Source organism: Chiloscyllium plagiosum, unplaced genomic scaffold, assembly GCF_037043375.1.
Source record: "Chiloscyllium plagiosum isolate Xiang-an unplaced genomic scaffold, Cpla_swu_hap1 HiC_scaffold_50, whole genome shotgun sequence".
Taxonomy (NCBI): Eukaryota; Metazoa; Chordata; class Chondrichthyes; order Orectolobiformes; family Hemiscylliidae; genus Chiloscyllium; species Chiloscyllium plagiosum.
Genome location: NW_028270188.1, coordinates 54963459 through 54978184, shown reverse-complemented (window position 1 = coordinate 54978184; position 14726 = coordinate 54963459). Strand labels below are relative to the sequence as shown.

The window sequence follows — 14726 nt, the reverse complement described above, 5'->3', positions numbered from 1 at the left end:
TGCAATTTCATTTATAAATATAGGAACTGATTGATTTCGGTATTCCAACCTGCAAGCATATTTTTGACATTTAGTCAAGGTTTTTCACCATGTACCCATCAGGACAATTCATAAGGAACACCAGGGCAAAAGGGGGGGAGGGGAACATTTAAACAAAGCTCGGGAGTTAACTGTCACTCATCATCAGCCGGTGCATTCTCCAGGGCACCGCCATTTAACCCTTAAGGGAAAACAATGTTTCTACTTTATCGGAGAAGAGTGCTGACTGATGGAGGCGTTGCAATGGAGAACCGCAGCCGTTGATCAGGAAAGGCACCCTCTCAGGATAAAGGGGGCGGCCATTTTAGACTGAGGCGACGACGGGGAAAGTCTTCACTGGGATGAGTTTTGGCTTCCCTTTTCAGAGGAACCAGATGGTGGGGCTGGGGGAGGGGTGGGGGGGGGGGGGGGCAGTGTGGAGAGCTTAATCCCCTAGATTGTCAAAAACCAAAGAGATTGGGGGAATGGTGTGGGGAAAATGAGGTGGAAGAACAGCCTGGTGGAGCAAGTGGGTGGGGAGCCAAATGGCCTGCTCCTGCCTCCCATTTCCCATGATGCTGCGGAGCCAGTGTGCCAACCCCATTGCAAATGAGGCCTACACCCATTCCCCCTACCGCCACTCCCTTTCGGCCTGCAGGATTTAGAACGCTAGCGACCCCTTTGTGGTTGGGGGAGTAGGGGGAGGGAGGGCAGCACCGAGCTGACCCAAACCGGTCAGGCCCCTGGTGATTAGCGACAATCCCATTCTCAAAGCGGTTCCTGATACGGTGCGCGAAAACCCACCATTTGCCAAGTCACTTTTGCCTGTTCCTTTTTGTCTTCACAGATCATCGCCAATCACCACATGCAGTCCATATCCTTCGCCTCCGGTGGCGATCCGGTAAGGGCCTTCTGCTGAATTTGCGTAGCGCCCTGACACCACAGGCCGCAATCTCTCCCTTCCTTCATTGGTCAGAGCATTGAGTCCAGGAGTGGGGAGGTTCATGTTAGACAATAGACAGTAGGTGCAGGAGTAGGCCATTCTGCCCTTCGAGCCTGCACCACCATTCATTATGATCATGGCTGATCATCCTTAATCAGTATCCTGTTCCTGCCTTATCCCCATAACCCTTGATCCCACCATCCTTGAGAGCTCTATCCAACTCTTTCTTAAATGAATCCAGAGACTGGGCCTCCACTGCCTTCTGGGGCAGCGCATTCCACACACCCACCACTCTCTGGGTGAAGACGTTTCTCCTTGTCTCTGTCCTAAATGGCCTACCCCTTATTTTTAAGCTGTGTCCTCTGGTTCAACACTCACCCATCAGCGGAAACATGTTTCCTGCCTCCAGAGTGTCCAATCCTTTAATAATCTTATATGTCTCAATCAGATCCCCTCTCAGCCTTCTAAACTCAAGCGTATACAAGCCCAGTCGCTCCAGTCTTTCAGCGTAAGGGAGTCCCACCATTCCAGGAATTGACCTTGTGAACCTACGCTGCACTCCCTCAATAGCCAGAATGTCTTTCCTCATATTTGGAGACCAGAACTGCACACAATATTCCAGGTGCGGTCTCACCAGGGCCCTGTACAGCTGCAGAAGAACCTCTTTGCTTCTATACTCAATCCCTCTTGTTATGAAGGCCAGCATGCTATTAGCCTTCTTCACTACCTGCTGTACCTGCATGCTTACCTTCATTGACTGGTGTACAAGAACACCCAGATCTCTCTGTACTGCCCCTTTTCCTAAATTGATTCCATTTAGGTAGTAATCTGCCTTCCTGTTCTTGCCACCAAAGTGGATAACCATACATTTATCCACATTAAACTGCATCTGCCATGCATCTGACCACTCACCTAACTTGTCCAGGTCACCCTGTAATCTCCTAACATCCTCATCACTTTTCACCCTGCCACCCAGCTTTGTATCATCAGCAAATTTGCTAATGTTATTGCTAATACCATCTTCTATATCATTAATATATATTGTAAAAAGCTGCGGTCCCAGCACTGATCCCTGCGGTACCCCACTGGTCACTGCCTGCCATTCCGAAAGGGAGCCGTTTATCACTACTCTTTGTTTCCTGTCAGCCAACCAACTTTCATTCCAAGTTAGTACTTTGCCCCCAATACCATGCGCCCTAATTTTGCTCACTAACCTCCTATGTGGGACTTTATCAAAAATTTTCTGTTGCAGCTGTACAGGACATTGGTTAGACCACTTCTGGAATACTGTGTTCATTTCTGGTCAAAAAGGGGTTTGTGAAACGTGAAAAGGTCCAGAAAAGACTTACAAGGATGTTGGAGGGTTTGAGCTACAGGGAGAGGCTGAACAGGCTGGGGCTGTTTTCCCTGGAGCGTCGGAGGCTGAGGGGGGGAACCTTATAGAGGTTTATAAAATCATGAGGGGCATGGATAGGGTGAATAGACAAGGTCTTTTCCCTGGGGTGGGGGGGGAGTCCAGAACTAGAGGGGCATAGGTTTAAGGAGAGAGGGGAAAGGGAGCTGAGGGGTGATGTTTTCACACAGAGGGTGGTACGTGTGTGGAATGAGCTGCCAGAGGAAGTGGTGGAGGCTGGTATAATGACAGCATTTAAAAGGCATCTGGATGGGGACAGGAATAGGAAGGGTTTGGAGGGATATGGGCCAAGTGCTGGCAAACGGGACTAGATTGGGTTAGGATATCTGGTCGGCATGGACAAGATGGGCCGAAGGGTCTGTTTCCATGCTGTACATCTCTATGACTCTTCCGCTCACTGCTAAATGAGCCGACCCCCCAGCCGTGGGAGGCTGAAGGGTGACCTTACAGAGGTTTATAAAATTGTGAGGGGGCATGGATACGGCGAATCACCAAAGATATTTGTGCATGAATCACAGAAGGTCAGTCTGCAGGTACAACAGGTAATTAGGAAGGCAAATGGAATTTTGTCCATCATTGCTAAGGGGATGGCGTCGAAGAGCAGGAAGGTTATGTTGCAGCTGTAGAGGAGGCCACACCTGGAGTACAGTTTTGGTCACCTTACTTGAGAAACGATGTACTGGGCCCTGGAGGGGGTGCAGAGGAAGTTAAAGAGGTTGATTGAGGGTGTTGGTTTATGAGGAGAGACTGAGCAGACTGGGATTATACTCTCATTGGAATTCAGATGTTTGAAGGGGTGGGGGGGGTGGAATCTTATTAGAAAACAGATAAAATTATGAAGGGAATAATTCAGATTGAAGTAGAGAGGATGTTTCCACTAGCCGGTGGAACTAGGACGAGAGCCTCAAAATTAGGGGGAGCAGATTTCCGACTGAGCTGAGGAGGAATTTCTTTACCGAGAGGGTTGGGAAGCTGTGGAATTTCCCTGCCCGGGGAAGTAATTGAGGCCCCCCTAGTAAATGCTTTCACACAGTGAGAGATTACGGTGAGAGAGCAGGGAGGCGGAGGCTTGTAAATAGGACGAACAGCAGTCGTGATCTCACTGAATGGAGACAGGCAGGAGGCTGGGAGAACGCAGCAAGCCAAGCAGCGTCATGAGGTGGAGACGTCGCCGACGTTTCGGGATGTAACCCTCCTTCAGGACCAGATGAGTTCGAACCACACGGCGTTCTGGAGAGACAGAGAGAGAGAGGAGACAGATTTAAAGGGCAATTTATTTTCCCACACCCGCGTGGTTCGTGTGTGGAATGAAATTCCAGAAGAAGGGATATTTGCAGGTGTAGGTAAAAGGCATTTGCAAAGGTTGAGGATTGTGAAAGGTTGAGAGGGTGATGCGCCCAACCCAGGCAAGTGGGGCTAGTTTGTTTCATAGAATCCACACAGTGTGGAAATAGGCCCTTCAGCCCATCAGGTCCACACTGACCCTCCAAAGAGTAACTCACTCAGACCCATTCCCCCACCTACATTTACCCCTGAGTAACCCACCGAACCCACACATCCCTGGGCACTATGGGACAATTTAGCATGGCCAATCCACCCTAACCTGCACATCCCTGGGCACTATGGGATAATTTAGCATGGCCAATCCACCCTAACCTGCACATCCCTGGGCACTACGGGACAATTTAGCATGGCCAATCCACCCTAACCTGCACATCCCTGGGCACTGTGGGACAATTTAGCATGGCCAATCCACCCTAACCTGCACATCCCTGGGCACTATGGGACAATTTAGCATGGCCAATCCACCCTAACCTGCACATCCCTGGGCACTATGGGACAATTTAGCATGGCCAATCCACCCTAACCTGCACATCCCTGGGCACTATGGGACAATTTAGCATGGCCAATCCACCCTAACCTGCACATCCCTGGGCACTACGGGACAATTTAGCATGGCCAATCCACCCTAACCTGCACATCCCTGGGCACTAGGGGACAATTTAGCATGGCCAATCCACCCTAATCTGCACATCCCTGGGCACTATGGGACACTTCAGCATGGCCAATCCACCCTAACCTGCACATCCCTGTGCACTATGGGACAATTTAGCATGGCCAATCCACCCTAACCTGTACATCCCTGGGCACTACGGGACAATTTAGCATGGCCAATCCACCCTAACCTGCACATCCCTGGGCACTATGGGACAATTTAGCATGGCCAATCCACCCTAACCTGCAGATCCCTGGGCACTATGGGACACTTTAGCATGGCCAGTCCACCCTAACCTGCACATCCCTGGGCACTATGGGACAATTTAGCATGGCCAATCCACACTAACCTGCACATCCCTGGGGCACTATGGGACAATTTAGCATGGCCAATCCACCCTAACCTGCACATCCCTGGGCACTATGGGACAATTTAGCAGGGGCAATCCACCCTAACCTGCACATCCCTGGGGCACTATGGGACAATTTAGCATGGGCAATCCACCCTAACCTGCACATCCCTGGGCACTATGGGACAATTTAGCATGGCCAATCCACCCTAACGTGCACATCCCTGGGGCACTATGGGACAATTTAGCATGGCCAATCCACCCTAACGTGCACATCCCTGGGGCACTATGGGACAATTTAGCATGGCCAATCCACCCTAACCTGCACATCCCTGGGCACTATGGGACACTTTAGCATGGCCAATCCACCCTAACCTGCACATCCCTGGGCACTATGGGACAATTTAGCATGGGCAATCCACCCTAACCTGCACATCCCTGGGGCACTATGGGACAATTTAGCACGGCCAATCCACCCTAACCTGCACATCCCTGGGCACTATGGGACAATTTAGCATGGCCAATCCACCCTAACCTGCACATCCCTGGGCACTATGGGACAATTTAGCATGGCCAATCCACCCTAACCTGCACATCCCTGGGGCACTGTGGGACAATTTAGCATGGCCAATCCACCCTAACCTGCACATCCCTGGGCACTATGGGACAATTTAGCATGGCCAATCCACCCTAACCTGTACATCCCTGGGCACTACGGGACAATTTAGCATGGCCAATCCACCCTAACCTGCACATCCCTGGGCACTATGGGACAATTTAGCATGGCCAATCCACCCTAACCTGCACATCCCTGGGCACTATGGGACACTTTAGCATGGCCAATCCACCCTAACCTGCACATCCCTGGGCACTATGGGACAATTTAGCATGGCCAATCCACCCTAACCTGCACATCCCTGGGGCACTATGGGACAATTTAGCATGGCCAATCCACCCTAACCTGCACATCCCTGGGCACTATGGGACAATTTAGCAGGGGCAATCCACCCTAACCTGCACATCCCTGGGGCACTATGGGACAATTTAGCATGGGCAATCCACCCTAACCTGCACATCCCTGGGCACTATGGGACAATTTAGCATGGCCAATCCACCCTAACGTGCACATCCCTGGGGCACTATGGGACAATTTAGCATGGCCAATCCACCCTAACGTGCACATCCCTGGGGCACTATGGGACAATTTAGCTTGGGCAATCCACCCTAACCTGCACATCCCTGGGGCACTATGGGACAATTTAGCATGGCCAATCCACCCTAACCTGCACATCCCTGGGCACTATGGGACAATTTAGCATGGCCAATCCACCCTAACCTGCACATCCCTGGGGCACTATGGGACAATTTAGCATGGCCAATCCACCCTAACCTGCACATCCCTGGGGCACTATGGGACAATTTAGCATGGCCAACCCACCTGAACCTACACATCATTGGACTGTGAGAGGAATCCGGAGCACCCGGAAGCAACTCAGGGCAACCTTCAGCGATAACCCTCCCCCCCCCCGCTCCCCAATCCTTCCTCCTGCTCTGAGCGTTGTGTCTAACTCCTTGCTCTCTCTCTCTCTCTCCCCTTTTCCAGGATACTGCAGAATATGTTGCCTACGTAGCCAAAGACCCTGTCAATCAAAGAGGTGGGTGCCTGTTTCTTTGGGCGCAGTCTCGCCGCGGGGAAGTCTCGATGCTGCCCGCTGACCGTCCGTCACTTTATTTCTCCCCCCTAAACCCCCCCCTCAGCGTGCCACATATTGGAGTGCCCGGATGCCATGGCCCAGGATGTCATCAGCACCATCGGGCAAGCCTTTGAGCTGCGTTTCAAGCAGTACTTGAAGAATCCTCCCAAACTGGTCACCCCCCATGACAGGTAAAAGCGCCAGTCTCCAGCGTCCGCGCCCGCGCGCGTGTGGCACCTTCGCTACCCACCAGAGAGGCAACCACAGGAGCCTTACCCCTGAGGGTCCCCAGTCAAAGGGGTTGGAAGAGTCCCTCCTGGTACCCTGTGCCCAGGGTGGGTATTAACGTTTGGCCAGGAAATTACAGACGTCGGTGGTGGGCAAGTTGTTGGAGGGAATCCTGAGGGACAGGATGTACATGTATTTGGAAAGGCAAGGACTGATTAGGGATAGTCAACACGGCTTTGTGCGTGGGAAATCATGTCTCACAAACTTGATTTTTTGAGGAAGTAACAAAGAGGATTGATGAGGGCAGAGTGATAGATGTGATCTATATGGACTTCAGTAAGGCGTTCGACAAGGTTCCCCATGGGAGACTGGTTAGCAAGGTTAGATCTCATGGAATACAGGGAGAACTAGCCATTTGGATACAGAACTGGCTCAAAGGTAGAAGACAGAGGGTGGTGGTGGAGGGTTGTTTTTCAGACTGGAGGCCTGTGACCAGTGGAGTGCCACAAGGATCAGTGCTGGGCCCTCTACTTTTTGTCATTTATATAAATGATTTGGATGTGAGTATAAGAGGTACAGTTAGTAAGTTTGCTGATGACACCAAACTTGGAGGTGTAGTGGACAGCGAAGAGGGTTACCTCAGCTTACAACAGGATCTGGACCAGATGGGCCAATGGGCTGAGGAGTGACAGATAAATACATGGTGCTGCATTTTGGGAAAGCAAATCTTAGCAGGACTTATCCACTTAATGGTAAGGTCCTAGGGAGTGTTGCTGAACCAAGAGACCTCTCTGTCTCCTTCCCCATTTCCCCGTCCCTCTCCTTCCCACCCTTTCCTTTCGTTCACCCATTTTCCCTTCCACCTTCTGAACCCCTCAAAAGACTAGTATCCAGCACACTGTAGAGCTGGGGATAGTCTTACAGTACCCCGACACTGCCCCTTCATCACCTCCACCTCTGTCCTCCTTCCTCACTCCCTCCCTTCCCCGTCCCCTCACTCCCTCCTCTTTCCCCACTCCCTCTCCCGTCCCCTCACTCCTCCTTCACCATTTCTCTCCTCCTTCTCTCCCATCTCTCTCTCTCTCTCCTTCTGGTCTCCCTTCCCTCTTTAACCTCGCTCTATCTTCCCTCCTATATCTCTACCTCACCCTCCTTTCCCTTATTTCCCTTCACCTCTCTCACTCTCCCTCTCCTCGCATTCTCCCTCCCACCCCCTCACTCCCTCCCCTCTCACTCTCTTCTATCTTTCCCCCCTTCCCTCTCTCCCGCTCTCTCTCTGTGCACTCCTTCCCTCTCTCTCCCTTCCCTTGCTCTGTCTCCCCTGCCTACCTCCCTGTCCCTCTCCCCAACTCCCTTCCTCACCCTCTCTCTCTCCCCGCACTCCCTCTCTTTCCCTTCCCTTTCTCTCTCCCTCTCTCTCTCCCCTCCCGATCTCTCTCCCTCTCTCTCTCTCTCTCTCTCTCTCTCCCCCTCTCTCCTCCCCACACTCTACCTCCTCTCACTCTCTCTCAACCCCTCTCTCCCTCCACTTTCTCTCTCTCCCCCTCCTCATCTCTACCCTCCCCCTCTCTCTCTCTCTATCCCTTTCCTTCCTGTATCTCTCTCTCTCTCTATCTCCCCCTCCCCCTTTGCCCTTCTCTCTCTCTGTCACGCCTCCTCCCCATCTCACCCCTCCCTCCCTCTCCCCTTTGTAATCCCTCCACTCTCTCTCTCTCCTCTCTCTCTCCTCTCTTCTGTCCTGCTCTTCTCCCTCTCTCCTTTCTATCTCTCTTCTCTCTCTCCGCGCTACCTCTCTCTTTTGTTTTTCTCTCTCTCTCTCTCCTGTCTCTCTCGTGTTCTCTGCCTCTCTGTCTCTCTCCCCCACTTTCTCCCACTCCCTGCCCAATTGCGAGGTCTGGCAGATGGGATGAAAGGTGGAGAGATTGGAGGGAGTGAGGAGGGAACTCAAGAAAGGACGTTGACAAGATGGTGGATTGGGCGCGGAGATGCCAAACGAGGTTTGATGCAGAGAACTGACCAGGGATGGTCAGCCTGGCAAAAGTACGGACTGCAGATGCTGGAGACCGCATCTGGGGTGGTGCTGGAAAAGCACAGCAGGCTTGCCATCGTCAGCTTGGCTTTGAGCAAGAGAAATTGTCTCTCACAAACTTGATTTCAGTTTCTTTGAAGATGTGACCAGACAGATTGACGAGGGCAGAGCAGTGCACATTGTTCACATGGACGTCAGTAAACCCTTTGACAAGATCCCACGGTGACTCAGTGGTTAGCGCCGCTGCCTCACGGCGCCAGGGACCCGGGTTCGATCCCTCGCCTCAGGCGACAGTCTGTGGTGTTTGCACGTTCGCCCCTCCCACCCCCCCGTGTCTGCGTGGGTTTCCTGCGGGTGCTCCAGTTTCTTCCCACAGCCCAAAGATGTGCAGGTTAGGGTGGATTGGCCATGCTGAATTGTCCCATAGTGCCCAGGGATGTGCAGGTTAGGGTGGGTTGGCCATGCTAAATTGTCCCGTAGTGCCCAGGGATGTGCAGGTTAGGGTGGATTGGCCATGCTGAATTGTCCCATAGTGCCCAGGGATGTGCAGGTTAGAGTGGATTGGCCATGCTGAATTGTCCCATAGTGCCCAGGGATGTGCAAGTTAGAGTGGATTGGCCATGCTGAATTGTCCCATAGTGCCCAGGGATGTGCAGGTTAGGGTGGATTGGCCATGCTAAATTGTCCCACAGTGCCCAGGGATGTGCAGGTTAGGGTGGATTTGCCATGCTAAATTGTCCCATAGTGCCCAGGGATGTGCAGGTTAGGGTGGATTGGCCATGCTAAATTGTCCCACAGTGCCCAGGGATGTGCAGGTTAGGGTGGATTGGCCATGCTGAATTGTCCCATAGTGCCCAGGGATAGAACATAGAACATAGAAGAATACAGCGCAGTACAGGCCCTTCGGCCCTCGATGTTGCGCCGATCCAAGCCCACCTAACCTACACTAGCCCACTATCCTCCATATGCCTATCCAATGCACGTTTAAATGCCCATAATGAGGGAGAGTCCACCACTGCTACTGGCAGGGCATTCCATGAACTCACGACTCGCTGAGTAAAGAACCTACCCTAACATCTGTCCTATACCTACCACCCCTTAATTTAAAGCTATGCCCCTTGTAATAGCTGACTCCATACGTGGAAAAAGATTCTCACTGTCGACCCTATGTAAACCCCTAATCATCTTGTACACCTCTATCAAGTCACCCCTAAATGTGCAGGTTAGGGTGGATTGGCCATGCTAAATTGTCCCATAGTGCCCCAGGGATGTGCAGGTTAGGGTGGATTGGCCATGCTAAATTGTCCGTAGTGCCCAGTGATGTGCAGGTTAGGGTGGATTGGCCATGCTAAATTGTCCCATAGTGCCCCAGGGATGTGCAGGTTAGGGTGGATTGGCCATGCTAAATTGTCCCGTAGTGCCCAGTGATGTGCAGGTTAGGGTGGATTGGCCATGCTAAATTGTCCCATAGTGCCCAGGGATGTGCAGGTTAGGGTGGATTGGCCATGCTAAATTGTCCTGTAGTGCCCAGGGATGTGCAGGTTAGGGTGGATTGGCCATGGTAAATTGTCCCATAGTGCCCAGGGATGTGCAGGTTAGGGTGGATTGGCCATGCTAAATTGTCCCGTAGTGCCCAGGGATGTGCAGGTTAGGGTGGATTGGCCATGCTAAATTGTCCCATAGTGCCCAGGGATGTGCAGGTTAGGGTGGATTGGCCATGCTAAATTGTCCCATAGTGCCCAGGGATGTGCAGGTTAGGGTGGATTGGCCATGCTAAATTGTCCCGTAGTGCCCAGGGATGTGCAGGTTAGGGTGGATTGGCCATGCTAAATTGTCCCATAGTGTTAGATGCATTAGTCAGGGGTAAGTGTCGGGGAATGGGTCTGGGTGGGTTACTCTTCGTCGGGCCGAAAGGCCTTTTTCCACACTGTTGGGAGTCTAATCTAATCTATGATTCCACATAGTAGCCTATTGAATGTTAGATCACATGAGATTCAGGAGATCTGGCCAATTGGAGACAAAACTGGCTTGACGGTGGGAGACAGAGGGTGGTGGTGGAGGGTTGTTGTTCGGACTGGAGGCCTGTGATCAGCGGTGTCCCACAGGGATCGGTGCTGGGTCCCCTGCTGGACGTCACTTACATCAATGATTTGGATGAGAATTTAGGAGGCATGGGTTAGGAGATGACACTAAGGTTGGTAGTGTGGTGAAGATGGTTATCTAAGAGATCTTGATCGATTAGATCAATGGGCTGGGGAGTGGCAGATGGAGTTTAATTTGGATAAATGCGAGGGTGTTGCATTTTGGGAGAATGAACCAGAGCAGGACGTATACAGTTAATGGTAGGGCCCTGGGTAGTGTTGTAGAGCAGAGAGACCGAGGGGCTCAGGGACATAATTCTTTGAAGTTTGTGTCACAGGGTGGTTAAGAAGATGTTTCGCCTTCATTGCTCAGACCTTGGAGTACAGGAGTTGGGGACGTCATGTTGGGGTTGTACAGGACATTGGTGAGGCCTCGTCTGGAGAACTGTGTCCAGTTCTGGTCGCCCTATTACAGGAAGGAGATTATTAAACTGGAGAGGGTTCGGAAGAGATTTACCCGGATGTTGCCAGGAATGAAGAGTTTGAGTAATAGGAAGAGGCTGAACAGGCTGGAGCTGTTTTCCCTGGAGCGTCGGAGGTTGAGGGGGTGACCTTATAGAGGTTTATAAAATCATGAGGGGACATGAATAGGGTAAATAGACAAAGTCTTTTCCCTGGGGTGGGGAGTCCAGAATTAGAGGGGTATAGATTAAGGGTGAGAGGGGAAAGGGACCCGAAAGGCAACGTTTTCACACAGAGGGTGGTGCGTGTATGGAATGAGCTGCCAGAGGAAGTGGTGGAGGCTGGTACAATGACAGCATTTGAAAGGCATCTGGATGGGGACATGGATAGGAAGGGTTTGGAGGGAATATGGGTCAAACACCTGTTCCACCCCCGATCGTCTCCCTGCGCAGCATTGCTGGTGGCTGGACGGTCCGAAGGCGCTACGCAAATGCGGGTTGCTCGTCATGGAGGGCGGCCTCCATCGTTAGCTGCCCATCGCTGGGTGGAGTGGGGGGGTGGGGACGCATGCCGTTCTGTGATCTAATGATTTCTCCCCCCCCCCTCCCTCGGGGCAGGATGGCGGGTTTCGACAGCTCGGCCTGGGACGAGGAAGAGGAAGATCCCGCAGACCACCAGTACTACAACGACTTCCCGGGCAAGGAGCCGCCGCTGGGGGGCTTGGTGGACGTCCGGCACCGCGAGGGGTCAGGGGTCGCGGCCCCCCGGCTCCCTGCCCTCCCCGCCGCAGCACCCCAACCATCACGGAGCCACCCTGGTCAGTACAGGCCGCGGGCACGCCGGAGGGAGGCCATTTGAGCCCCCAAAGGGATAGCATAGGCTATTCGGATCCTCAGTTGGTTGGTGGGGGGGGGGCAAGGTGTAGCATAGGCTATTTGGCCCCTTGGGCCATGAGGATGTGGAGAGGCCATTCAGCCCACCTGGGCAACAGGGACCACTCTGTCCCTCAAACCATGAGGCTGTGGAGGGGGCCATGTTGGTTTGGAAGAGGCCATTTGGCCCTTCGGCGACCTAGGCCATCCTGTCCCTCGGGCCATGAGGCTTTGGAAGAGGCCATTCAGCCCCTTGGGTGACATGGGAGCAGGAGGAGACAATTCTGCCCACCCCCCCCCCCCTAGGGCAAGATAGGGAGCAGAAGGCCATTCGGCAATCAGGGCTGTCCCACCATTGGACAAGCCCATGGCTGATCTTTTACCTCAGCGCCATGCGCTTACTCCTGGTCAAGCCATTGAGTATCCTCCACACCGATCAATCTCTCAGTGACTGAGCCTCTCACATCCCTCCAGAAGAGATTCTGCTCATTCTTGGTCCCTCTCGGGGCAACGCCCCCCCCCCCACCATCCGCCTTATGACGGTGACCAGTCACAGCGAGGGGCGGCCCTGTCTGTTAACAGCGTGCTGGCTAAGCATCATGTCTTGTTGCTTTCTGTCTGTCTCTCTGTCTCTCTCTTTCTGTCTGTCTCTCTCTCTTTCTCTCTCTGTCTCTCTCTCTCTCCCTCTCTCTGTCTCTGTCTCTCTCTCTCTTTCTCTCTTTCTGTCTCTGTCTGTGTGTGTTGTGTGTGTCTCCCTCTCTCTCCCTCTATCTCTCCCTTTGTCTCTCTCTCTCCCTCTCTCTCTCTGTCTCTGTCTCTCTCTCTCTCTCCCTCTCTCTGTCTCTGTCTCTCTCTCTCTTTCTCTCTTTCTGTCTCTGTGTGTGTGTGTGTCTCCCTCTCTCTCCCTCTCTCTCCCTCTCTCTCCCTCTGTCTCTCTCTCCCTCTCTCTCCCTCTGTCTCCCTCTGTCTCTCTCTCTCCCTCTCTCTCCCTCTCTCTCCCTCTGTCTCTCTCTCTCCCTCTCTCTCCCTCTGTCTCTCTCTCCCTCTCTCTCCCTCTCTCTCCCTCTCTCTCTCCCTCTCTCTCCCTCTCTCTCTCCCTCTCTCTCCCTCTCTCTCTCCCTCTCTCTCTCCCTCTCTCTCCCTCTCTCTCCCTCTCTCTCCCTCTCTCTCTCCCTCTCTCTCCCTCTCTCTCCCTCTCTCTCCCTCTCTCTCTCCCTCTCTCTCTCCCTCTCTCTCCCTCTCTCTTCCTCTCTCTTCCTCTCTCTCCCGTGCAGCCCGTGGGACAAACGCCAGGGAAGGCCTACGACTCGCAGTCGTCATCTTCGGACTCTCCGAAGCAGCTGACCACCGCGCAAGGTACGGCGCGGGACGCCCTCCGCAGGATCTCCGGGAGACGACGCCGTGCCTCCCCATGCCCAAGGCTCTCGGTTCCCAACCGAGGCCAACTTGGTGCCCTCGCCCTGTCCCTGATCGCCCCTCGGGGAAGCTGTGGTGACGCACCTCCATGGACCAGCGCTGCTCCCCGTGTGGCATGGTGTGTGGTCGCCCGCCCCCCCGCGGTGTCTGCTAAAAACCTCTCAACCGTGCCCGCCCCCTCCCCAAACTGCCCGCCATCATTACCAGAGCGTCAGGCCTCGTAATGGAGACCCGTTCCCATGGCGACTGCTCTTGCCTCCTCAGCTAGGGGGAGACAGTGGGCTGGCAGGATCCTCAAAGGGTTAGCTACGCTTTTGGGTTTGTCTGAGGGGGGGTGGTGAGGGTAACGGGTTCGAATCCCACCCCGCACACCCCCTCCCTCTCCCCCCCCCCAGAGGAACATAAATCCGACTGATCCGATCCGGAGTCCACTGGAATGGGGGAACCATTGTGGTGAAAGCCCCCATCGTCGGGGTTAGGGGTCCAGTAGGCCGGGCCTACATGTGACTCCATACCCCACCAGCAACGGGTGCAACTCTCGGTTCTGGGTGGGGGAGGGCTCGTTACGGAGGGCGATGCCTTGAGGGGGAGGGGGGAAGGAATTAACGACACTTTCCCCCCCCCCCCCCCCCCACCGTCTTGGGGAGCAGGCTTCCGCAAGGCCTACTCCTACAATGGTCAACCCTGGCCTGTTCAGACACTGACTGACCATGCGATTTGACCCCCCTCAACACCCCTCCCGCCCCGCCCCTCCCCCCCCTTACCTACCCACCTCCCCACAGGTACATCCCCGCAGAGGTTCGGTCACCCAGGTTTAACCCCCAGCAGGAAGTCAGGATGCCGCTCTGAGATGTTCGATGACCCCTCGTACGTCAATGTGCAGAACCTGGACAAAGCGAAGCCCCCAGTGGTCGGACAGACCAACGGCAGCACTCAGAGGGACATCTTCGACATGAGTGAGTGGAGGAGGAGGTGGGGTGAATGGGCACTCGCTCCCACGGGGAGTGGGGGGGGGGGGGGGGAGAATGGGGGACTCGCTCCCACGGGGAGTGGGGGGGGAGAATGGGGGACTCGCTCCCACGGGGAGTGGGGGGGGGGAGAATGGGGGACTCACTCCCACGGGGAGTGGGGGGGGGGAGAATGGGGGACTCGCTCCCACGGGGAGTGGGGAGAGAATGGGCACTCGCTCCCACGGGGAATGGGGGGGAGAGAATGGGGCACTCG

The 14726-nt window shown here is 53.9% G+C and overlaps 1 protein-coding gene across 1 annotated transcript in view; it reads left to right on the top strand.

Moving 5' to 3' along the window:
- shc1 (SHC (Src homology 2 domain containing) transforming protein 1) overlaps positions 1–14726 on the top strand; it is a 116898-nt gene that overhangs the window by 99698 nt on the left and 2474 nt on the right. The window contains 7 exon segments of the mRNA XM_087985115.1: positions 866–919; positions 6324–6375; positions 6479–6605; positions 11832–12006; positions 12008–12031; positions 13361–13442; positions 14285–14458. Coding sequence (XP_087841241.1) covers positions 866–919; positions 6324–6375; positions 6479–6605; positions 11832–12006; positions 12008–12031; positions 13361–13442; positions 14285–14458 — 688 coding nt within the window.